This window comes from Camelina sativa, chromosome 6 (assembly GCF_000633955.1).
Source record: "Camelina sativa cultivar DH55 chromosome 6, Cs, whole genome shotgun sequence".
Lineage (NCBI taxonomy): Eukaryota > Viridiplantae > Streptophyta > Magnoliopsida > Brassicales > Brassicaceae > Camelina > Camelina sativa.
In genome coordinates this window covers 14,228,714-14,254,050 of record NC_025690.1, presented here as the reverse complement: position 1 = coordinate 14,254,050, position 25,337 = coordinate 14,228,714, and the positions used below count along the sequence as shown (strand labels likewise).

The 25,337-nt window shown below is 36.9% G+C and overlaps 5 protein-coding genes, 1 long non-coding RNA gene and 1 pseudogene across 6 annotated transcripts; 6 read left to right on the top strand and 1 right to left on the bottom strand.

Annotated features, from left to right (window-relative positions):
* On the bottom strand, nt 3,455–4,535 carry LOC109133338 (annotated as a pseudogene).
* On the top strand, nt 9,784–10,544 carry LOC104791304. The gene has a single exon (XM_010517152.2). It carries the CDS (start codon nt 9,936–9,938, stop codon nt 10,401–10,403), a length of 468 nt encoding a protein of 155 aa, XP_010515454.1. The 5' UTR covers nt 9,784–9,935; the 3' UTR covers nt 10,404–10,544.
* Nucleotides 11,117–12,210, top strand: LOC104791303. The gene is made up of 3 exons (XR_768888.2): nt 11,117–11,220; nt 11,680–11,811; nt 11,914–12,210. It is a non-coding gene; the product is annotated as an uncharacterized LOC104791303 (long non-coding RNA).
* LOC104791302 lies at nt 13,134–14,171 on the top strand. Its single transcript, XM_010517151.1, has 3 exons — nt 13,134–13,233; nt 13,311–13,520; nt 13,627–14,171. Exons 1-3 carry the CDS (start codon nt 13,203–13,205, stop codon nt 13,932–13,934), a joined length of 549 nt encoding a protein of 182 aa, XP_010515453.1. The 5' UTR covers nt 13,134–13,202; the 3' UTR covers nt 13,935–14,171.
* LOC104791300 lies at nt 16,058–17,330 on the top strand. Its single transcript, XM_010517150.1, has 3 exons — nt 16,058–16,453; nt 16,539–16,615; nt 16,715–17,330. Exons 2-3 carry the CDS (start codon nt 16,547–16,549, stop codon nt 17,150–17,152), a joined length of 507 nt encoding a protein of 168 aa, XP_010515452.1. The 5' UTR covers nt 16,058–16,453; nt 16,539–16,546; the 3' UTR covers nt 17,153–17,330.
* LOC104791299 lies at nt 19,272–20,284 on the top strand. The gene is made up of 2 exons (XM_010517149.2): nt 19,272–19,338; nt 19,623–20,284. The coding sequence occupies exons 1-2, from the start codon at nt 19,314–19,316 to the stop codon at nt 20,225–20,227; spliced, it is 630 nt and encodes a 209-aa protein (XP_010515451.1). The 5' UTR covers nt 19,272–19,313; the 3' UTR covers nt 20,228–20,284.
* On the top strand, nt 20,888–23,844 carry LOC104791298 (embryogenesis-associated protein EMB8). The gene is made up of 8 exons (XM_010517148.1): nt 20,888–21,323; nt 21,413–21,541; nt 21,661–21,792; nt 21,891–22,033; nt 22,118–22,215; nt 22,326–22,420; nt 23,370–23,423; nt 23,502–23,844. The coding sequence occupies exons 1-8, from the start codon at nt 20,934–20,936 to the stop codon at nt 23,688–23,690; spliced, it is 1,230 nt and encodes a 409-aa protein (XP_010515450.1). The 5' UTR covers nt 20,888–20,933; the 3' UTR covers nt 23,691–23,844.

The following is a 25,337-nucleotide window of genomic DNA, read 5'->3' as shown; positions in this document are numbered from 1 at the left end:
CATCCAAGCAAAGGCTGACTTAAGCTCATCAATAGTATTCCCCATTTGCTGCAAGCTAAAAAGATGGTACATGTTTTCAAAAATCGAATTACCAAAGCCCATAAACGGAAATGGAATGTTTGATAACACCTAGACTTTCCTTGCAAAGGGACAGAGGAATAAGATGTGATTAATTGATTCCACCTCTGCATTACTGAACAAACAACCATCAAAATTTCTTATTGCTCTTGTTTGCAGTCTTTCAGTCACAGCAAGGGAACCATGAAGAGCTTTCCAAAAGAAAATATGAATTTTTGGAGCAGTTTCCACCTTCCAGCAGGCTTTAAAGAGTGGATTCAAAGAGGGTTGAGTTTCTGCGTCAAACATAGCAGCTTTCTTCTGCTTCCTAAACATCATATCATACCCAGATTTTACTGAGTAAACGCCATTTCTTGTTTCACCCCAGCAAAAAGAATCTTCAAAACCTATTCTAGGCTTTATAGATTTAATTCGATTAACCTCCGAGTGATGAAACAGTGAATGTAAGAGGTAATCATTCCAAACCCCTGTGTTTCGGTTGAAAAGATCAGCAACTTTAAGCTTAATGTTCATTAAAGAGTGGATGCCAATAGGTCTAGTCAGTCTATTATCAAACAACCAATTGTCAACCCAGACCAACGTGTTTTTACCATTACCAATAACACGTTTCAGCCCTGTGGTAAGTAAATCTCGACCAAAGAGAATACTTCTCCAGCCATAAGAAGGATTTCTACCTTTTGTTGCATTTAAAAATTCACCAGTCGCATAATACCTGCTTTTGACAAATCTTTGAGAAAAGATAGTTTGTATCATAGAGGAGCCTCCAAGCTTGTTTAGCAAGCATAGCTTGATTGAAAATTTCCAAATCCTTGAATCCAAAACCACCGGCTGATTTAGGCAAAGTCATCTTCTCATAGCTGAGCCAATGAATTTTCTTCTTATCTTGAGAGTTACTCCACCAATAGTCCATCATTACAGGAATCAGTTTCTTAATGATGCCCTTAGGAAGCTTATAACAGGACATTGCATAGACTGGAAGAGCCATAGCAATAGATTTCAGAAGAACTTCTTTACCTCTTTGTGATAGATTTTTGGAATACCAGCCTGTTAACTTAGATTGAAGTCGATCCTTTATGAACTCCAACAATTGTTGTTTTGATCCACTTATACATTCAGGAAGGCCTAGATATTTTCCGGTTCCACCCTCTAAACTAATCCCCAGTTTCTCTTTTATCCAGTTCCCATCAAGATTGTTTGATTTAGTCCCAAAACTAATAACTGACTTTTCCTTATTAATCTTTTGACCAGACATCCATTCATACTTCTGTAAGCAGTTCATCATCTCTGCACATTGTAATCTATTTGCTTTGCAGATAAATAGACTATTATCAGCAAACAAAAGATGATTAATTTCTGGACCAGAGTGGTGAAATTGAATACCACTGATACAACCTCCCTTTGCAGCTTGATTGAAAAGATGTATCAAAGCTTCAGTGCATAACACAAAAAGGAAGGGGAAAGAGGATCTCCATGTCTAAGTCCTCTTTCAGGTTTGATTAATCCTACTGGTTTGCCATTTACTATCACTGAGTAACTAACAGAAGAGACACATCCCATAATCCATAGAATCCACCGATCCTGAAAACCGAGAGCTTTAAGCATGTCTTTCAAAAACATCCATTCCACTCTATCATATGCTTTAGACATATCAGTTTTTACCATCATAAACTCTTGAGAAATAGTTGGATGAGTGTGTAGACTGTGAGCAATTTCATGAACTATGAGGATATTATCAAATATCAATCTTTCTGACACAAACGCAGCTTGAGTTGGAGAGACTATGGTTGGTAAATGCTTTTTCAGTCTAAGCACAAGGATCTTTGAAACAATCTTATAGATCACTGAACACAAGCTGATCGGTCGAAGGTTTGTCATTTTTTTTGGAGCTTTTATCTTAGGTATGAGACACAAATGCGTATGGTTCCAATCCCCAGGAATACAACCAATATCAAAAAACTGGAGAACCTCACTATTAACCTGATCTTTTATCACTGGCCAAAATATTTTGAAGAAGAAACCCGTGAGACCATCAGGCCCTGGAGCACTTTCACTGCTTATCGAAAAGGCCGCCTGTTTTATCTCTGCAATTGTAATATTTCTCGAGAGATCTTGATTCATATTGTTTGATACTCTCGGTTGAAAGTTAAGAAGAAGTTCCCGAATCTTAGTAGGCGAGGAAGATTGAAACAAATCATTGAAATATGAAACCACAACCTCACCTTTTGCTTTCTCTGAGAAATGTTCTACACCATTAGCATCTTGTAGGAAATGTAAGGAGTTTGTTATTCTAGCAGCTTACACTTATGCCTGAAAGAATTTAGTATTTCTATCTCCCTCTAAAACCCATTTTTCTGAACTTTTTTTGTCTCCAATATATTTCTTCTTCTCGAAACGCAATTGCCAATTCTCTTTTAATCACATTTAACCTTGTGAAACATGGATTTAAAGCTGCATCCAAGGTTGCCATTTCTTTGCGTAATCTTTTGATTCTAATTTCTGAGCTAGACCACACTCTTTTCTTCCAACTACCAATGGCTATTCTGCAGTTTTCAAATCTATTCATAACAGAAAGGTTAATGCCTCTAGAACTCCTCCAATTCCAAGCACTCTGAATAACTTCCATGAAAGAAGGATCCTCAGCCCATCTTTTGTCAAACCATAATTGTCTTTTGAATAATTCCTTGTCCCAAGTAAATTTAACCAAAACAGGTTTATGATCTGATCCTAACTTTTCAAGAAACCATTGATGACTACTTGGAAACAGAGAAAACCAAGCCAGGTTTCCAAAGCAACGATAAAGCTTACACTGGATCCATTGTTTGTTCCTAACTCCACCCCAAGTGAAACCATTACTAGAATTACTAAGTTCAGCCATATCGCAGTTTGCCAAAAGCTCTCTAAAAGGGAGAAAAGAGCTGAGATCCCTTAAAGGTCCTCCCATTTTATCCTCATTGGATAGAATGGCGTTAAAATCTCCAATCATACACCAAGCTTCTGATCTAAGCAAACCAAAATCTGTGATTTTATTCCACACTACAGGTCTGAGTCCAGTGACCGGTTTACCATGTACACAAGTAATAAACCAAGCCTTGGAACCACAAGAAACTTTCATATCGATAATGTTTTTATCCACAAATAGAAAACTCTATATTTATACTATCTTTCCAGTAAATGGCAAGTCCACCACTAGTCCCTATTGGTTCAACAGTTTTAAAATTACTATAGCCTAGCCACCCTTGAACCTTTTTCAAAAAAACACTTGAGTTCTTCGTCTCCATGAGAAAAAGGATATCGGGAAAATGAGTCTTTCTCATTTCCTTGAGATGCAGAATTGTCCAAGGATTCCCCAATCCTCGACAATTCCAACTCAAGATATCTATTGATCTTGCGGCAGTTCACCTGGAACCACCGAATTTTTGTCTCTCTGGAGACTTTTGGCCAATCCTTTCCCTAGATCCTTAATAATAGAAGCATCAATGTTTTCCCCTTTGTTGACTAGAATAGAGTCTTGAGTTTTCAAATTTTTTCCTTTTCTATCTTTGGTATTCTTTAACCAAGATCTAGGACGTTTAGACGAAGGTAACACCTGTTGCAGACTAGTAGAGGAGGAAGCCTCTAAACTACCCGAACGAAAGACAGAAGGAGAGCAGTAAAAGGAGTTACCTTGAGACAAGCTCGAAAGTGGAGTCTGAGAACTCAACTTCTTCCTTGATATCGAGTCTGCGTTGATTGCATCAGCTAAAAGTTTTGATGGGGGATCGTTTTCAGTTACAATATCTTTTCCAGGAATCTCCAACTCCTTGCCTTTATTCAAAGACCTTGTAGAATCTGTTGTAACAGCCATAGTGTGAGATTCCCTCATAGTCTATTCCAATCTTGACCAACGAACCATTAGGAAGTTGCAGTTCTTTGAAATTTTTCGGACCCTTTGAGATATCAAGTAAAATTCGAACACAAACATAAGCCTTGCTTTGTGCCTCGTCCTTGTCAAAAGGCAACTCAATTACTTGACCTATACATCCAGCAATTTCTCCAATAGTATCCTTGGTATAGTGATTCACTGGTAGATTACAAAGCCTAATCCACACTGGAAGAAACTTTAGATAATTAGCAGGGGGTCTTCAACCCAACGATCCATCACAACTCCCCAGTTATCTTGAGTCCATACCCCTGTCTTTGAGATCTCGTTTATATCTTCTTCATATTTAAAAATGAACTGAAAACGATCTCTTGATAAGGCAACACCTCTGACCCTATCATACAATCTCCAAATCCTTGGCATCTCTAAGATCCAATTAGACATACGTTGATTATCATGGTTTAGAAAAGCGACCTATTAAGCTTCTCATGTTTCTTTCAGACGAGTAAAATTGAGGAAGATTAGATAAAACCAGGGGTTTATCCTCTTCTGCTTCAATTGTCATCTCTTGAAGATATTGTTCCAAGTGCTTCTCCATAAGTGACAAAAGAAAACTTAAGAACAGAGTACTATGTAGAATTTGATCTTGTTTTTGTCTAAATCCGAACAGAAAATGTTGATATCTTCGGGCAGTAGAAGTTTATCTCGTAAGGAAACGTTCCTAACTCACAGGAATTGGGACGACGATGTAATTGACGGCAGTATTGACGGCAAAAGAAAATCAAACTTTTTCACCAGCTAAGAGAGAGAACAGAGCATTCCTTTAACAGAAGGAAAATGTTTCTTGTTACTAAAATATCTGTTTTGATAGTAAAAATTGACAAAAGCAATTTTAAAAAACAAAAAAATGTGAAGGCTATCATCGACTAACATGTATTTGTAGGATTTATTGAGAAAAATCGGTAATTTCATACCCCAACTAAGGGGTTATGTTCGATTCATACACCATGTTTAATAATGTGCAAATCCATACATTAAGTTCAATAAAATTCAAATTAACTGCTCGAACTCGTTAAAAAGTGTTATTACATACATAGGCTGTAACAGTGTTAAGAGACTGTCAACGACTGCTTACGTGGACGCCACATATGAAACAGTGTTGTTTTAAGAAACAAAAGAAATATTTTTTTTGGTTAAAACGACGTCGTTTCTTCTTTCTTCTCTTTACTTACTTCTCTTTTTTTCCTCCTTCTTTCCCGGTTTTGGGATCGAACCCAAAAACCCTAGATTTCTTCCTTGGTTGCAAGCAAGTTAGAGTTGTTGACCGTCCCTCTAACTCCTCCACAGTTCTTGAATCACATGGCCCATAAGCACTACAATATAGTATTCCTATCTTATTTAATTTATTCATAATCTCTTACTAAATCTCTATTGAATCACAAATTATTTTCCACTAAATTTAGTTCAGTAGATTAAAAAAAAATTACCACGCAGCAGCCATAAGAGAGGAGGTCATGGTACGTACACTGAGACAATATATTCAACGAACACATACTAACTGATACTAGGATTTTTGTATGTCCTATCAGGTTCAATTAACCTTATGTAGTTGTAGTACTTAAGGTGTCAATCCAAATGGGATGATGCTAGTCACTCAAGATGCAATCAAGATTTCACAAGTCAAGCCAATTCAAAGAGAGTGTTTTTATCTAACAATCCTAGAATGATCAGAATTCAAAACGAAAATGTGTTCTAGGACTAGAAACGAGAATGTATGACAAGAGCGAAAATGAATGAAAACAGAAACGAGTCTAAACACGAACAAAACCGCAAGATAAGAAACAGTCTCAGGAATGCAATAAAAATCAGGAAGAAAGAAGTCCTAAGGATGGGAGTGATTGATGTCAGTGGAGTCTCCTAGTCTACAGAGTGTTTAACATGCCACAAACAGATATCCCTAGACAATGAACATCACGACTTAGCTAATCCAATCTCTTGGCAGAAGCTACTCATACTCAAACACTTCCAAACCTAGCTCTCGCTAGATAAACATGGTTAAGCAGGCATGACGAACCAGTTCATTCGTGTCAACAAACATCCTAGACAACTAATCTCTTAGGCTAGGAACGTAAGTCTCTGGCACTAGTTGGTCAGACATTTCATCAAACACCTTTTGGGTGCGGAAGTGTCTAAGACCTAGTTCCAATTGATCAGAGAGAAACTAGTATTTCTAACTCTAGTCCAGAAGGGTTTCATCCAAATCAAGCTTAAACACCCTACATACTAAGATCCTCCACCTAATCTATCCCATCCTCAAGAACTATCACACTACTCAGATCCAAAAATCATCCTCAAGAAAGCAAACCCAGAAAACATTGAATCAAGCATAGTAAGGTAGATAAAATTGAGAAGAACAACTTTGTAGAAGAAATCAAGTGCAAAAACTCAATAAACTCAAAGATATCGGATTACAAGTCTCAGAACGTTTTTTGGTGGCTAGGTAAACCTTAGAAAAGAAACGAGATAAAAGATAGGATGTATCCAGCCAAGAATTAACAAAACATATTTATAGTAAAAACATGTAAATCCCTAAAACTTAAAACGACAAGGTGAAGAGTCGGTTTGGGAATCTCCTGAAGCGTGTAAGACGGAACGTCTTCCTGACATGTGCGAACGAGTCGGTGTGCGTCCAGTCCTCGATTGGTATATGAAAGTGGCTAGAATGGTGTGAGTGAAAGTGGCTCGAGCGTGGTTGGTGAAAGTGGCTCGAGCATGGTCGGTGAAAGTGGCTCGAGCATGGTCGGTGAAAGTGGCTCGAGCATGGTCGGTGAAAGTGGCTCGAGCATGGTCGGTGAAAGTGGCTCGAGCATGGTCGGTGAAAGTGGCTCGAGCATGGTCGGTGAAAGTGGCTCGAGCATGGTCGGTGAAAGTGGCTCGAGCATGGTCGGTGAAAGTGGCTCGAGCATGGTCGGTGAAAGTGGCTCGAGCATGGTCGGTGAAAGTGGCTCGAGCATGGTCGGTGAAAGTGGCTCGAGCATGGTCGGTGAAAGTGGCTCGAGCATGGTCGGTGAAAGTGGCTCGAGCTGGGTGTATACGCATCCACTAAAACGATGATAACGTTTGAACGACACCTCCGATTGGCTTGAAATAAACGGCGTTGGAAAGATGACTCAATTCCCTAGAACTTTGATGTAGACGTCAAAAGATAATTCTCACTCAAGTGGAACGGCTCGAACGGGGCTGTGAGATTGGCTCGAGAGATGGTTTCGAGAGTTTTGTGAGATTGGCTCAAGAGAGGGTTCCGAGAATGTTGTAAAATTGGCTCGAGAGAGGGTTCCGAGAGTGTTGTGCAGCGTATGGGTCGAGTGATGCGTTCATGACTGGTGACTTGAGAATAGCTCAAGTGATGCGTTCTCGACTGGTGACTTGAGAATGGCTCGAGTGATGCGTTCCCGACTGGTGACTTGAGAATGGCTCGATTGATGCGTTCCCGACTAGTGACTTGAGAATGTCCGAGTGATACGTCTGGAAGGTGTGGCTCGAGCGGATGCGCTTCCAACATCTCCTAGATACCTGAAATACTCCGAAATGCACAATGTATGCACGGATGATGCAAGAGCTACCTAGACATGCAAAGTGTATAGAAAAAACTAGAAAATGATACAAAACAATGAGTTATCCTAACTAAATGCATGATAAATATATGTTAAAGAGAGACAAAATATAGACATATCACTAATAGTGCGCAATAATAAACCCGTGAACCCATATTTTCGTTTCTGAAAAGCTTCTTAAGAAACTCCATTACAATAAGCCAATGATTGTAATCGCAACCACGAAGCATAATCGTCTTTCTCTGCTCATTACCACTACCCCATTTCGAAGAGTAATCCGATTCCACCGTCGGAGCTTTGACAATCGCCACACGACGCTGACCCGACGGCAGAGATGCTCCGGAGCAGAGGAGTCCATGTATCTCCTCCAACGCGGATACCAGAAGGTGTAGCGAAACGGTTCAGGTGGCTTACGGGGAGAAGCGAAGAAAAATAAGATGTTGTGGAGTAAGCCATTGAAATTGCAGGAGAGAGAGAGAGAGAGAGAGAGAGAGAGAGNCTCTTCTTCTGAGAGAGAGAGAGAGAGAGAGAGAGAGAGAGAGAGAGAGAGGTTCACTGCTTTGCCACTTTCACTACAGATTGGAGATTCCAGCCTAATTGACGTCACTTTGCCGAGTTGAAGTCACGTTTCTTTGTTCAATTGATTCAGGGATTTTTTAAAAAATTTAGGGTTCAATCCCCAAATCGGAAAAGAAGGAGAAAGAAAAGAGGAAGAAAAAAGAACGACGCCGTTTTAACCAAAATAAGTTATTTCTTTTGTTTGTCAAAACGACGTCATTTCATATGTGGCATCCACGTAAGCAGCCGTTGACGGTTTCTTAATACCGTTAGACTTATGTATGTAATAACACCTTTTAACGGATTGGAGAAGTGAATTTGAATTTTATTGAATTTAATGTATAGATTTACACAATGTTAAATATGATATAGGAATCGAACATACCCCTTTAACTGGGATATGAAATTACCGACTTTCCAATTTGTTGATCTATTCTTTTTTGCTAACTTGGAGGCTCCTTATCCACGACTTTATCGAAAGCATTGGTTTACTACTCTTCATCGACCAAAACCATCGCATCTTTTTTTTTTTTTTAGAAAATAGTCTCATTATTGCAGGCACATTCTGTCACACTAAACAATAGTATAAACACCGTATTATTGCAATGTATTAATGAAGTGAGACTAGTTCTTTCTGATTATTTATAAAAGATCAGAAGAGAATGAAATCGGACAAAATCACTTTTATTGTCTTCAATTATCATGCGCACATACTAGAAAATAAAGTTCGGGTGATACGTGGGTGATCCTAATCCTAGACAACATATATGAAAAAACATAACATACTATCTATTTAAATAGTTACATAAACTTTAGTTTAACTAAAATAGATTTCTTTTTGGGGGATAAGTATAAAGTGGAAAGAAATAATAGAGGTTCGTAACTTCGTATAATTGAAGCTTACGATTTAATTTATTGTGTTTGGTTACACAAGGATCCGACTTTATAGATATTAGTATATTACAAAAACAGTTATCTTTTAAAAAGCTCAACAGAAAGCGATATTCTTCAACAAATTGATCTTACTTAAAATATTTAATACGTAACAAAAAATTCGATACAGCGTTCTGGACCATATAGACAACACAATAATTCTGAGTTGAATTCACATTATTGATGCACGTTCATATATATCGAAAAATTAAATTATACTAATAAAAATGGATGCACGTATACATAGAGTTAATATGAAGACCCGAATCTCTAGTTAGGTGACCCACGCAACCGAATGTATCTAAATGGGACCTGAACCGACCCGTTTGGTCCCTACCCATGCTTCTTCCTTATTGCCTTCACGTGATGCTCCATAACCCGAGCTTCATGCACCCCATCCGCCGGAGATCAAACCTCCGGCCACCTAAGCTTGTCTCCTTTCTGATTCTGTCTCAACTCTCCTATGTTTGCCACGTGGACACTTTGCTCCTTTCTTCTCTCCTTCTTCGCCACGACTTCATCTCCGCTATCCCCAATATACCCTTTACATTTCCTCTATATTAATCTTAGCGATAAGGGTAGTTTTGTAGTTTAATGCTAGACAATAATATTACGTGAGCTGTGCTGTCTGATTGTGAACACTACACGACAAAAATCTACATTACTTGAAGTTTCCGAGTCACGAGGCTCACTTGTTCTTATTCTTCTTCTTGTATATATATAAAGCCCCACGAGTAGTTTGTATCTCTTTCAAAACACAAACGAGATCTTGATCCTTCTCTCTATCTAGCTATCTATCTACAAAACTTTCTAAAGTCACGAGTCAATTCAGCAAGGTTATTACGTTTTGTGGCAAACACAAAGGTTACGTACAAGGACATTATACTAAAAACATGGGAGCTTGCGGTTCACGTGAATCTGGGAGAACGGAGACGGCGAAGCTGATATTACCAGACGGAACGTTACAAGAGTTCTCAACGCCGGTGAAAGTGTGGCAGATTCTTCAAAAGAATCCTACGAGCTTCGTTTGTAACTCAGACGATATGGACTTCGACGACGCCGTTTTAGCTGTTGCTGGTAGCGAGGATCTTCGACCAGGAGAGTTATACTTTGTCTTACCATTGACATGGCTTAATCATCCATTAAGAGCTGAAGAAATGGCGGCTTTAGCGGTTAAAGCTAGCTCCGCGCTTGCTAAAAACGGTGGAGGCGGTTTGAGTTATAACGGTGAAGATGTTGTTGGTGAGTGTAGAGTTAAGAGAGTAAAGAGAAATAGCTGCGGCGGAAGAGGATGTGGTGGTGGTGGTGGTGGTAAAGGGAGGAGGAAGTTTACGGTTGAGTTGAGTTCCATAGCTGAGTAGGGAGGGGGTAAATTTGGTTAGTAAAATGTGTAAAAATTTGTAATTAGAAACTTTGACCTTTTCTTCTTTTTTACCTTAAAGAGATATAAAGTTGATTTCGCTATTTAATCCACAACTACATAGAAATAGCCAAATTTGAGAGACTGATTTCACGTGGATGAAGTGTTCAAAAGCTACTAAATAAATAACACAGTTGCATAGACAAATTGCATTCTCTATGGCTTTTCTTGGTCAACACCGCGTTATGAACTGTTTTGCATTGTTTACGTTTTAGCCCTCAATTCTCAAATCGTTAATCACACTTTAGATGAAAACGTTGGCGTTCTTAAAAACCAAAATCAGATATACCATTAAAAACCATTATTCCTATTGGTGCAAACAAGAACAAAAAATACAAGATTTAATGTCATTGTTTCATCATTCAGCATACTCGATACAAAATTATTTATTCATAAATGTATTCGATTTTTTTTGTAGTTCTTAATGTAATAATTGGTACATCCAAACATTTTGAATGCAACTAATTTCTTATCTAATTGCTACATCTGAACCGACCTCTTTAATATACATGAACAAACAAAATATTGAGGGAAAAAAAAACCACCAACTTCTATCTGTAGTCTTAATGGGCTGGCCTGGCCACTGAACTGGGTTAAAAATGTCAAATGAATATACAAAGAATCTAATGTTTGTTAAACAAATTAATCAAAGAATCTAGCGCCAGCTTAGCTCTCCGTTTCGGCCAAACTATTTTCTCAGCTGCTTTGTTGATCTTCATGTGTTTCGATTAAGATTTCTATGATTTCACCACCTTCTGGTAACAAATCCCCTCGAATTCTAGTTGAATTTTGGTTTTTGGTTTCTGGTTTCTGTAAATTTCTTCGTTAACTATCGATTTCTGAGTTTGAATTGATTGATTTGATGAATCTGATCATCAAAAAAGGAGTAAACTTTGGATATGGGTTTGTTTAATCAATAACCTAATTTGCTGACCATTAAAAAAAAAAAAAAAATAGTAAACTTTGGATATGGCCATATATATGGGTAATTCGTGTTTTGATCCATCAATCATTTTGAGAATAGCTAGGGTTTAGATTGAATCAAAAGTTTTTTTTTTCTTTTATAATCAAAAGTTACTCTGAGGATATAATTTTGTTGGTGTCATGGTCTCTTGATTGTTTAGTTAGTGGTTGATTTGGTGAAAGATGTTGAGATATAATGAATCAAACAATTCACAAGAACTGATTTTGTTATGTGTTTTATCTGTTGGTTTTAGCTATTTGGCGACTGTGATGGCAATTGTAACTCCATGGAGCATCTTAATTACTTGCCTTGACCGACACATACTCTTGTCTTAGTGAAACTCCTCCCTCAAGAATTACGACCTCTTTTTCCATCGTTTTCGCAGGTGATTTCGTAAGCAATTTCAAAAGAAAGCTAATTTTGCTTTCATCTTCCTAAACGTGCTCTGCATTCTTCTTATTGTGTGAGCTCTCTTCACTGTTAACAGGTACTCTCAGCTCGTTTCTCTCTTTGGGTGTGGCCTGTGCTGTAGCTAGTGAAAGTGAACTGCTTTAGTCTGCCGATGGACAAGCCTGTGATGGCAACCTCTGCAGCCAATACCAAGTCGTGGCCGCATTGGCTCTCTCGTGTTGGTTTCTGTTACTTGCTTCAGTTTTTGCAGTTTACCTTCTTCATGCTATATATATTGACATTAACAGACTTATGACTTCTTCTTACAATTATAGATAGGAATCATAATCATTAGGACATGGATGTACACTCTATATACAACCCTAGACATGTCTTGTTTATATGAAATTAATTTACCAATTTATTACAAAATATGTTGTTAATATACACACTTTACTACAAAATAGGTTTTGGTTTGAAATCTGTCTACTTCTATGACATTGCAATTGTTGGGAATATATGTATTGGTAATATACATCAAATAGAGTTTCCAATAACTAGAAGAATTAAGACCATTACAAAAATAATCACAGTAAATTGTCATTATATATATATAATAATAAATAATTTAAGGAAAAAAAAAAAAAAAGGGGCCTAATGTTAGAAAGTATGCAAGAAACTGTTGAAGTTCTGAGCCGCATCAGAAGGTATCCATGGCTTATTGAGATGGTGAAGTGGAAGCTTTTCTATGAAGAATGCAATCAATTTACCTCTGTTATACAACTGTATGATTCCTCCTTTTTGTGCTACAAAGAGAACGATCACAACTTTACACGTACGGACCACACTTTGAATCAAGTAACAATTTTGCTACGAATGGTTAAAAAGGTTTCTTGTTCTTGCACGAATATATTAGTGAATTCCAGGCGAGTTAATTTTACCTTTTTTACTAACTGGCTAATTAAGTAAAGCTTAGTGACGAAGTTGCTTTCCCATTTCTATAAATTTTACGTAAGACGCGTTAAAATTTGCTACGAATGGTTAAAAATACTATGTTGATGTCACAAGAAACCTAAGGCTGCTGTTTCGTTGTGCGATCCTTTTGATTTTGGTGGAGTACTTTTACAAGGTTTATAAACTTTTAACAATGTTGATGACAAGTCCCTGTCTAGATTTCTTGTTCTTGCACGCAAGTTTGTTTAACTTTTGGTTAACTTGCTGATCAAGTTAAGCTTAGTGAAGAAGTTGCTTCCCATACCTATAAAAGGTCACATAATCTTTAGGTTCTAAAGAACACAAACAAAAAACAAGAAACAAGAGAAGAAAAAAAAACACAACAATCCAAATCAGAAAGTGTATTAGTGATCTCTAAATTTGTCCGAAGCCATGTATCAACAACCCTCCAAGACATACCAAGGTAAATAAAGGAAGAATTGAGTTTAAATGATCTCTACAGACTTTCAGTAATCATCGATCTCGTTTACCGTTTTGCAGCGGCGACGACGACAGTGTTTTGGGACATTGATGATCGCCCGAAACCAGATGATATCCAATTTGATGATATCCCTGCACACTTTAGGCAGACCTTGGGGAACCTTATGCGTTTACGGGGTACAATCTCTATCAATGCTTATGGTGATGCACAAAGGATCATGGGTGGCCGAAAACGTCCAAACGGAATCAACTTCAATCAAGTACGCTCAGGTGAATTTCTCTATTACATATTTCACGAACGCTCTCTTGATAGGCCTAGCTAGCTAGTACTTTGCGTCTTGAGACTTAACTCCGTTCGGATATTATATGATTTCAGGAGATAAAGATGGGAGACTTCAAAAGATTTTGGTGGATTCTCTATTTTGGGTGATTGATCATCCTGAACCATCAAATTTGGTGCTTATTGTGGGAACTATCTCAGAAGACTCGGATTTTGTCAAGGCTCTCTCGTCTTTGAGAGGGAAAGACTGTCATGTTTTTTCACAGAAAGCTGAAAAGCAAGGAGTTCTACTTTCACCTAACGCTTGGACCAACGTTAACGTTCTTGGAAGAGATGGATACATGGCTAATAACTTTCTCGTTTGCGGTGGAGTACTGATATATCATGGTTTTTTAGATTTTTAACCATGATACAAGTGTGCTTTTTTGAGTATTTTCATTTGTTTCTAGGATTGTTTTTGAGTCTTTACAGGTTATTTAGGAATTTGGCACGGAAGGAGCAAAGTGGAGCTATTTGGATGACTTTAGAGCATTTTACGGAAGGAAAAGAACTTGGACTCGGATCAGAGTAGCAGTGTTGACCGGCACCGAAGGAGCATCGGTCGACACCTATGTTTATCCGACGAGAGAAAGAAGAAATTGGAAATTTTACAATTTTACCCAAAGTTTTCCTAAATTACAACACAAGTCCCGGACGTGTTTTAGGACATATAAATAGTGTTTTTGGGTTTTAGAAAACCCTGAAGTTATTTTCTAGCAAGTTTTTGAGAGAGAGATATTGAGAGCTTTTGGGAGAGAATGATCTGAATTCTTTGTAGAGAGAAGATTTCTAAACTCCCTTTTTGACTTTTAATATCTATTGCATGTTATTCAGAGTGATTTGTTCTACATTAAACATGTCTCAGTAGTTTGCTTGTTAGGTTTAGGGTTTTTCACAGGGTTTTTATGATTTATTAGATCTGTAATTTTTAGGGTTCTTAATCTTTTATGATCTTCATCCTTGGTTGTTTTTTCACAATAGTTTTTGATTGATCACCTAGAATTATTATCATAGGGAAAGTAATTAATATGAGAATATAATTGTTTTCCTGATTAAAACCATTGATGAGCAAAATCACTTTTTACAAAGAGATTTGAATTTGTGATTTTGTGAACCTTTTTAAACCTGTTTTTAAAGCTGGTTTTCAACTAAGAATTTTACAAAGAGATTTGGATTTTCTGGTTTTAAATTTAGATAATAATCACAGTGAGAACTGAATTATTTTACCAAAACTGTTTAGAGTTCTAGATCTGATTTTTATTGCATGAACCATAATTAATCTTTTGATTTAATACTTCATAATTACCTGAGAAATTCCCTACGCTTAACCTTTTGATTTCCTGATTTCACAACACCTTGATTTAATATTTTGCATTGTCTTCAATTGTTCATAATACAAATTAATCTGTTTAGCGTAATTACAAAAACTCGACCCCTAAGTACTACATTGATCTCTTGTTTGAGAGAGTAGCTCTAGGGTTAATTTGAGCATATCAAATTTTGGCGCCGTTGCCGAGGATCGAACCCGGGTCACCCGCGTGACAGGCGGGAATACTTACCACTATAGTATAGCCCATTAGATGGGAGGATGGCCTCACTGAGTGTTTATTACATACTCATGCATCTTAATTTGTGTTTGTGGTGCAGGTAAAGGCAAGTGTGAACGTGGAATCAAGGCGATGAGGAGGAGGATTATCTAGGGTCTCATTTGTGTGTTGTTGGTTATTAATGGTTATGTGTTGGAACCTTGGTTAGAGTTATGATAGGTTGTTGGATAGAATGGTTAGGAATGGTGAGTGAATGACCATGGCTTATCTAAGCTAAGATCTCTGTTTCTGTGATATTGTGTGTTGTTTGGTTGTTTTTTTTTTGGTTGTTTGTGAGTTTTTCGTAGCTCCTGAGGCTTGGATTCGTTCCTGGGATTTTGTGGGACGAAGAGGAGAAGTTTGGAGGCGAGATTCGGAGGTTCTGTTCGAAGGAAATCACTGCTCGACAGTGATGTCGGTCGACACCAATGTGGTGTCGGTCGACACTAACGCGAGGACGGCTCGGAAACTTAGCGAGTGTCGGTCGACACCATGTGGAGGTGTCGGTCGACACCGTTAGGATTTCGGGGGTGTCGAACAGGTGTCGGTCAACACCCAAGTGGTGTTGGTCGACACCAAATGTCCAGTTTTAGGAACCGAGAACCTAATAAGTTCTAAAGACCCAACTCTAGCAACTTAGCAATGCCAGACAACATCCAATCGAGTCCCTAGAACATCTTCCTCTTCATTGCCTTGATTCCACGATTACATTTTGCCTTTACCTGCACCATAAATACAAATTGAGATGCATGAGTATTTGATAAATACTCAGTGAGGCAATTCTCTCATTTACTGGGCTATACACACAAGTAATAAGATTTTTGATGCCACAAATAATAACAATAAAATAAAGCTATAATATAGTGGCTAATAACTTTCTCGTTTGCAGTGGAGTACACAAGGGTATAATTTTACATCTCTATCCTCTCTTTTTTTTCTTCTTTTTTTTGTGTGTGGGATTTGTGATTATTTTATTCCTCAAATTCTAGCCGCTCGTCGTAGTTCATCTCTTGCTTCAACGAGTAGCTCATCCCCATCTCCCTCTTCTGATTCGTTCGAGGAATGGCTCAAACTAGCGTATTTTGCTAACTTATTCGAGGACAAGCGGCCGGCGGATTACCGGAAAAGCTTTTGGGTTAACGAAACTGAAAGAAAGGCTTGTCGTAAATACACGAGCGTTGTTGATCCAAGTTCCATTTCGAAGTTTTGGACTGATCTTATTTCTCCACCAGAATCTTCTTCTTCACACGAGGATGCTTTAAAATGTTGTCTTAATCGTGCGAAGCAATTTGCTTCCGGTAAGATTCTTATTTTTTTGTTTTTCATTTTTCTTTTATCAAATAATTTAATTGTTTTTATTAACTAAGAAATTAAATTGACTAGATGCCTCTATGAAGAAACAATTGAATGACATAATAACGTCATCTTCGTATATGCGACATAAGCCCTTTTTCTTCAAGGTATCTCTATTTCTTAATTATATATATATATAAATGTAGCCTTTTCTATTTTTTTCAATTAAAGACTTCAGTTTACTAATCACATATCTATTTTTGAAGGGGTTTTCTCTTTCAGATTACAAGAGTTCCAAGACAATTATTATGTGGGATTTTGAAAATACCAATGTTCCTACCTATTGTAGACCGTCTTATCTTTTCACTAATATCAAAAATTCGCTGCGAAATCTTGGGTACACGGGGGAAATCGTTATGCGCGGCTATGGCGATGTTCAGTATTTGCAAGACAAGAACAAACTTGTTGAAAGTGGTATCCATATCACTCACGTAGATTCGGGGAAAGATGCGGGTGACAAGCGCCTCCTTAATTCCATCCACTCATGGGCGTATGACAATCCACCCCCTTGCAACATGCTTTTTATTACCTCGGATGGCGATTTCGCGACTGCCACGTTCATATTCAAGACATGTGGATATAATACTATGGTTGCTCATCAGAGCACGAAGGTGACTGAATCCAAAAAAACTCACACCATCTAAGAAGATGATAGAGGAGTCATCGACGGCATGGCTTTGGCCTAGGCTAGCTTTTGGAAAAGCTCCATACAAACAGGCTACGTAGTTCTATTAACTACTAATTAATTCTTAATTTGTTATGTTGAATAATTGTTCCAAGTAAATAACGAATAATTATATTTACAATTAAGAATGGATGATATGATAATTTATATTTTGGTTTTATAAGAATAAATAAAATGTTATCTGAATTTTATGATATTTGCGTTTTGGATAATTATGTTTATTTCAAATTACTCAGATGCAAATGTTTTTTTTTTAATACTTTTTGGACTTAATATATATGTATATACACTTTTGTAAATGATGAACTATGTAAAAATAAGTAAAATTCCAATAATGGATTATAACAAAAATCAGATACTAAATACCCACATTTGGGAGACTGACTTCACGTGGACGAAGTGTTCAAAAGCTACTAAATAAATAACACAGTTGCATAGACAAATTGCATTGTTTACGTTATGGCTTTTCTTGGTCAACACCGCGTTATGAACTGTTTTGCATTGTTTACGTTTTAGGCTTTTAGCCCTCAAAAATCGTTAATCGATCGCACTTTACACGAAAACGTCGCCGTTCTTAAAACTCCAAATCAGATATGATTTAAAACCATTATTCCTATTGATGCAGACAAAAACAAAAATATAAGATTTAATGTCACTGTTTCATCATTCAGCATACTCGATACAAAATTATTTATTTTATAAATATATTTGATTTCCAAACTTTAAATGTCAACTGCATCCAAAACATTTTGAATTCAACTAATTTTTTTATCTAATTGCTACATCTGAACCGACCTCTTTAATATACATGAACAAACAAAATATGGAGGAAAAAAAAAAAGTCACCAACTTCTATATGTAGTCTTAATGGGCTGGCCTAGCCACTGAACTGGGTTAAAAATGCAAAATTATAGTATTTACAAAGAGTCTAATGTTGGTTAAACAAATTAATCAAAGACTTTAATTAATTGCAAATTAGTTAAAGATTTCCCGACCACATAAATAATCTTTGCTTTTTTTTTTTTTTTTTTTCAGTTTAGCATAACATATCCATATTTAGGCCTCGACATAAAATCTGTATCCGAAAATCCGAACCGTATCCGAACCAAAATAAGCGGATTATAACCAAATTGAAATTAAGGAAATAACCTATTGGTTCTTGGTTTCCATTATTTTGGATATCAAATATTATCCAATCCGAACCGTTATCTAATAGATATCCAAATATAATCTAACATATAAGAAATAGTTTGATATTCCGATAGATATGCTGCATATCTTTTACGTATTTGTATGGTTCTATAAGAATCTTGTCATTTGTTTCATTTCTATCATTTTTTTTGTTTGAAATACTTCGTTAGTATGGTTATTTGGGTATAATAAAATTAAAAAGTATCTGAATAAAATCTCATCTAATAACTTTTGGTTTAATTTTGGTTATCGATAATCATATCCGAACCAATCAGAAATCCGAATTATCCAAACCGAAACCGATCCGAATTTTATAAATACCCGAATGGATGTTTGAGTCGATATCCAAAAAATCCGAACCGAATCTGATCTGATATCCAAACGTCCAGGCCTATCCATATTTGTGAACCCAAAACGACGTCGTGGTTATAAAGGATGAGAGTTAGAAATAATCTTCAACACTTAAAAGACCCTTAAACACTCTTGTGCCACATGAACAACAGTAGAGAGTTAAAACAATGAACTTCTATTACTTCACTCTCTAACTTTTGTTTTATATTATAATGAACCAACAAACACATATAGGGAGTTAGGGACTACTAATGGATAAGTCATACATGGGATAAGAAGATAAACTCTAATTACTTGCAGAGTAAGTAAGTGATAAACATATGGATAAGTGAAGCAAATGGATAATCACTATCCATTCTTAACATAATAGATTTTTTTAACTATCTAGCTAAATTAAATTGTAAATATAATAAATTTATTAATAGTCTAAATTATGATTATGAATATTAATATAATAAAGTTGTCAAACTAAATTAAAAATAGGGGTAAAACCTAGATCTAAGTCTCTCTCATCTGCAGCATCACGTCATCAACAGTCTCTAAAAAAAAGGTTCTATCACGATCAGTCCGTCAAAAACATGAATTCCTACGACGATTACACCGGTATGATCACTATCTATCTCTTCCACAAAATATTGTGTTGAGGTTGTGTGTTTCTTGGTCAACTGTATAGATCTAGATATTTTTGCTGGGATTTGAATTGAATTTGTGATTAGTCTGATTTAGTCGGTTCTGAGTTTCGTCATATCGATTTCGTAATAAGTAAACAAGCGGATATAATCAATGTCATACAAAATTAATGGATATACCAAGTTCATCTGATCGATTTTAATAGTAACATGATCATACGATCTGATGTTTGTTTTGTTTTGGCAAAAAATTGGCAGGGGCTAAGACATGCGTCTTCTGGGACATTGAGGATTGTCCGCTCCCTGATGGTCTCAATGCTGTTGATGCTACGAACAACATTCGAAACGCCCTCAAGTCTGCGTGTTTTAAGGGTGAGGTGTCAATCATTGCTTTTGGTGATATAAAGAAGTACCTTGTTGGTCTAAAATCAAACAAAGAAATCAAGTTCAATCAGATCCCTCAAGGAGATTTACGTGCGAGACGTGGAGCTATTTGTGATAGCTTACTTTCCTGGGTTATGAATAATGATCGGACAAATTTGATGATAATCATTGGAGATATTACAGAGAACATTTCATTGCGCATGTTTCTTCATGGTCTGGTTGAGAAGGGTTTCAATCTTCTCATCTCACAGTCTCCTTCAAACAGGTCAATACCCATGCACCATTCTGTGTTTACCGAGTGGCTTTGGCCTGACCTAGGTCTTGGAAAAGATCCTATCTTCAAAAGGGGAGACCCAGTACTTGGTAATGGGGATTACGTATACCCTCCTCCTCCAGCAAAGGTTCCTAAAAATGCGAACACCGTTGATGTTACTGATGACCCTGATTTTGGAACGGATATTTCACTGCTGTTTCAGTGACCTAGCTGCATCAGAGAAGGAATGTCACCGAAGACTTGTAATTATCGACTAAATATGCATGTTTCGTATGTTAAATATTTTATATCATCTCTCTCGCATATCTCACTTTATAAATATATAGATATATGTTTTTTATGATTATAATTTTATAAAAGTTTCTTATATTATGCAGTTCAAAATACGCAAATTGCATCCTCTATGGCTTCTCTTGGTCAACACTGCATAATGAATTGTTTTGCTATGTTAACGTTTTGTCTTTAAATAGTTGAATATCAGTAGTTTGGACGACACCATTTTATAGCTTTTGCCAACAAAAAAAAAAGCAGTTATCATAAAAACGATTCTTTCGATTGCAATTTTGTTTAAATGTAAAAGGTACATCATCCAAAGTCCAAACTTTAATAGATGAACAAGCAAAATCTGGAGGAAAAACAAACAAACAACTTCTATCTGTAATTTTAATGGGCCGGCCTGGTAATGTATACTACAGATAAGAGAGTGGGCATTGAAAGGGGCCGCTGGCCAGGGTTAAAATAATAAAACCGTATAAACAAAGGGTCTATATTCGTTAAGTAAATTAACCAAGGACTTAAATTGCAAATTAGTTTAAATTTCCCCGACCACATAAATATTGCTTTGCGTTTTGTCAGTTACGCGCAAAATAGCCCCAATCCTATTACCCAAAAACGACGTCGTGGTGAAGCAAATGGTGAGAATCGCCTTTGCCACATCATCGCCGCCGATTACTACAGTTCGTGTTCTCCGCCGTCGTTTCTCAGTTTTCGTCGCCGCGAATTCAAAACTCCCGGAAATTTCTCGCACTTACCACCACAGCTCCCTCGAAGTTATCGGCGGAGGAACCGATCGTTTCTTGCCGGCGTTAAAGGACTCGCTCGTCAAACCGTACAATGCGTTTCCTCTAACCGGGTTTAACCGCCACGTGGAGACAATCTACGCAGCTTTCTACCGCTCTGTTCCTTCCGTCAGACTCCGCCGCGAGTGTCTCCGTACTAAAGACGACGGCTCTGTTGCTTTAGATTGGGTAGCCGGCGATGATGGTTACCTTTCTCCTGAATCTCCGATTCTAATTTTGTTGGTAACACTCTCGAAATCGATTTGAATAAGCAAAGAGTAAGTGTGAATTGGGTGAAAAAAATCAAAACTTTTTTGAAAATAATTGTGTAGCCAGGTTTAACAGGAGGGAGCCAAGATTCGTATGTTAGACATATGTTGTTACGAGCTCGAAGTAAAAAATGGCGTTGTGTTGTGTTTAATAGCCGTGGTTGTGGAGATAGTCCTGTTACTACTCCTCAGGTTTGATCTCTAGATTCATAAGTTAGCTTCCTTTGATGACTGATGAGTCTCAGTTAGCTTCATTTTTGTTAGTATTGGGAAGTTGGTAGACTGAAGTGTTATGATACTGATAAATGCAGTTCTACTCGGCTTCGTTTTTAGGAGACATTGGTGAAGTGATTGCTCATGTTGGAGATAAATTCCCAAACGCTAATATGTATGCTGCAGGATGGTCTCTTGGAGGCAACATTCTTGTTAACTATTTGGGTCAGGTTAGGTTATAGTTAGCTTAAACTCATGAGTTTGGAATCCATGTATGTAGGTTTATAACTAAGTTCTTATCATATTGGTTTTGTTGATGTTGTTGCAGGAATCTCATAACTGTCCTCTCTCTGCTGCTGTTTCGTTGTGCAATCCTTTTGATTTGGTTATAGCAGATGAAGATTTCCATAAAGGTTTTAACAACGTTTATGACAAGGCCCTGTCGAGTTCTCTTCGTAGAATATTTAGCAAGTAAATTGTTCGTTTGCCTTGGCCATCTTTTCTTCTTGCCAGTTAGTTAGTTATTGTCACATATTAGTTCATCTCTCTCTGCAGACATTCTCTACTTTTTGAAGACATAGGTGGTGAATTTAACATTCCCTTGGCTGCAAATGCTGAGACGGTTAGGGACTTCGATGAAGGCATAACCCGGGGTTAGTTTCGTGACTATCGTCTACAGCCACGAATATCTTTTCCTTGATACTTTGATGAGATGAGGGCATACGCAGCTACAAATAATTTGTTTGCTTTTTTCATGTAACAGTGTCATTCGGTTTTAAATCAGTGGATGAGTACTATTCCAAGTCGAGCAGCTCCAAAGTTATACAACATGTCCGTATACCCTTGCTTTGCATTCAGGTGAATCCCTGAATTATGAGTGATGAACACATAAGCTTAGAATCTGCTTTTTTCTTCATATGNGGTAGACTGAAGTGTTATGATACTGATAAATGCAGTTCTACTCGGCTTCGTTTTTAGGAGACATTGGTGAAGTGATTGCTCATGTTGGAGATAAATTCCCAAACGCTAATATGTATGCTGCAGGATGGTCTCTTGGAGGCAACATTCTTGTTAACTATTTGGGTCAGGTTAGGTTATAGTTAGCTTAAACTCATGAGTTTGGAATCCATGTATGTAGGTTTATAACTAAGTTCTTATCATATTGGTTTTGTTGATGTTGTTGCAGGAATCTCATAACTGTCCTCTCTCTGCTGCTGTTTCGTTGTGCAATCCTTTTGATTTGGTTATAGCAGATGAAGATTTCCATAAAGGTTTTAACAACGTTTATGACAAGGCCCTGTCGAGTTCTCTTCGTAGAATATTTAGCAAGTAAATTGTTCGTTTGCCTTGGCCATCTTTTCTTCTTGCCAGTTAGTTAGTTATTGTCACATATTAGTTCATCTCTCTCTGCAGACATTCTCTACTTTTTGAAGACATAGGTGGTGAATTTAACATTCCCTTGGCTGCAAATGCTGAGACGGTTAGGGACTTCGATGAAGGCATAACCCGGGGTTAGTTTCGTGACTATCGTCTACAGCCACGAATATCTTTTCCTTGATACTTTGATGAGATGAGGGCATACGCAGCTACAAATAATTTGTTTGCTTTTTTCATGTAACAGTGTCATTCGGTTTTAAATCAGTGGATGAGTACTATTCCAAGTCGAGCAGCTCCAAAGTTATACAACATGTCCGTATACCCTTGCTTTGCATTCAGGTGAATCCCTGAATTATGAGTGATGAACACATAAGCTTAGAATCTGCTTTTTTCTTCATATGTTAATTTGGTTATATGATATGAAATGCAGGCAGCAAATGATCCGATCGCTCCTGAGAGAGGTATCCCTCGCGATGACATCAAGGTAAGAGATGAATGATCATTCATTCACGTGAAAATGATTGGAATGATTTTGGCTCTATCTAACAGCTAAAGGTGTCAGGCAAACCCAAACTGCATGTTGATTGTAACACCAAGAGGAGGGCACTTGGGATGGGTGGCAGGTGAAGAAGCTCCAAATGGGGCTCCTTGGACTGACCCAGTGGTTATGCAGTTTCTGCAATTTGTAGAGAGTCGTGAAACCATTAGCGGCGAGAGATCTTTCGAGGATGTTCAGCAGATTCAAGTCTAATTCTGTTTCTCCAGTTTATCACTTGGAGTGTTATGTTTCACTTGTACACTATTGTTGTGAACAATAATTATAAACATGCAAAGAATCATAGTACATAAGACTTCTTACCTCAAATCAAACTTCTATGGAATAAACAAGAGATTGATTTCCTCAATTCCGGCTGGTTATAAGTTTATACTCAAAAAAAAAATCTCCATTGTAGAATTCATACCACAAAACCATTGTAGCTGGTAACGGCCAATCCAACACCGTAAATTATAACAAGAATAAGGCACACATCGAAGCATTGTTATGGTAAAGATGGAGGTCTGATAGTTATAATTTGAAGCATTCGATGTGTGCCTTATTCTTATGATGCACATCATTTGAAGCATTCGATGTGTGCCTTAAAAGAAAGCATTTGGCTCACTGAATATCAAATTGTTATGGTAAAGATGGAGGTCTGATAGTTAACTAGCGCATAACAGATCTCCATCTTTACCATAACAATTTGATATTTCAGCTAAACTGGATAAAGATTGATTTAAGTTAACTAACGCATGCTTAGAATTTCGAGTCTTGGTTACCATTTGTTTAATCTGGTTGTCTCAATGAAAGTAACCGAGGCTTTTTTATTGAGTTTATAATGTCGTACCAGAGTAGTAGTTTGATGTTTCTAACAAAGCTTTGAACATCTTCAAGATCAAGATCATATATGTCTGTTGATTACATGTAGTTGATTCATTGGTTTACAGCTCCCAGGGGAAAAAACTCCAAAACGTGCTTAGCTTTCGAGCTTGGGGATAGAATTTGGTTACTGGTCACTTTTTTGTTCATAGAAACTGAGCACTAAATGAAAAGTAGCCTCGCAGTTTTAGAATTCTTCCAGAGAAAACAAAAAATTAATATACCAACATTTTTTTGGTTAATTCAGCTTTACCTTCGACTGGCTTCATTATTGTCAATGTTTCATGTGGGAAATTATTTATTAATTTCGTTGCAATAATAAGAAAATTATAGAAAGAAGTGGAACAACACATGGTATCAACTATCACGAGTCCTTATTTTTTTTTTTCGTGGGTCTAGCTTCCAGCAAATGCCATCAAATCTTCTTTGTCATATATTTCCATTTTTTTCATCATATGAAATGTAATATAAACAGAACTATAATTCCTTTTCCAGTATAGTATGATAGTATTCTCTTTTTTCCTGAACTTTTTTTAGTTTAGCTTCAAGTCTCTTAAGTAAAATGACACTTAGAACGTACCATTCGTATAACAATCTTAAAATGTTTTTTTTCTAACCTTAAGTTGTACTCCTATATGGTTTAAGCATATATAATTTCAGCAATGTATACATAAAATAAAATAAATGGCGTTAAGTAAACTAATACGAGTAAATTATAATTAATTATATCCACCTCGGCTCTCAGTACGTACTAGTACTACGTGCTACTAGTTTTGTTCAACCATAAAGGTAGTAGTCTAGGACTCTAGATCATAGGTATGACAATAAACTGATATAACTACCCAACTAACCCCCTAAATTTATGGAGCTCACAATCTAAATAAATAAATAATTAATATTTGTCCGACTATTTTATATTCTCTGATTAAATTAGATATATGTGTTTTTTGTTTTGTTTTAAGTTTTAACCTATATAGAGTC

What these genes read in the sequence shown, in the direction of transcription:
- LOC104791304 (XM_010517152.2), top strand. Translation starts at nt 9,936, where the DNA reads ATGGGAGCTTGCGGTTCACGTGAATCTGGGAGAACGGAGACGGCGAAG.
- LOC104791302 (XM_010517151.1), top strand. Translation starts at nt 13,203, where the DNA reads ATGTATCAACAACCCTCCAAGACATACCAAG. An exon ending in ACCCTCCAAGACATACCAAG is followed by an intron (nt 13,234 to 13,310) that starts GTAAATAAAGGA and finishes ACCGTTTTGCAG; the next exon opens with CGGCGACGACGACAGTGTTT. An exon ending in CTTCAATCAAGTACGCTCAG is followed by an intron (nt 13,521 to 13,626) that starts GTGAATTTCTCT and finishes ATATGATTTCAG; the next exon opens with GAGATAAAGATGGGAGACTT.
- LOC104791300 (XM_010517150.1), top strand. Translation starts at nt 16,547, where the DNA reads ATGAAGAAACAATTGAATGACATAATAACGTCATCTTCGTATATGCGA. An exon ending in ATAAGCCCTTTTTCTTCAAG is followed by an intron (nt 16,616 to 16,714) that starts GTATCTCTATTT and finishes CTATTTTTGAAG; the next exon opens with GGGTTTTCTCTTTCAGATTA.
- LOC104791299 (XM_010517149.2), top strand. Translation starts at nt 19,314, where the DNA reads ATGAATTCCTACGACGATTACACCG. An exon ending in TTCCTACGACGATTACACCG is followed by an intron (nt 19,339 to 19,622) that starts GTATGATCACTA and finishes AAAAATTGGCAG; the next exon opens with GGGCTAAGACATGCGTCTTC.
- LOC104791298 (XM_010517148.1), top strand. Translation starts at nt 20,934, where the DNA reads ATGGTGAGAATCGCCTTTGCCACATCATCGCCGCCGATTACTACAGTT. An exon ending in CTTCGTAGAATATTTAGCAA is followed by an intron (nt 22,034 to 22,117) that starts GTAAATTGTTCG and finishes CTCTCTCTGCAG; the next exon opens with ACATTCTCTACTTTTTGAAG. An exon ending in TACCCTTGCTTTGCATTCAG is followed by an intron (nt 22,421 to 23,369) that starts GTGAATCCCTGA and finishes TATGAAATGCAG; the next exon opens with GCAGCAAATGATCCGATCGC.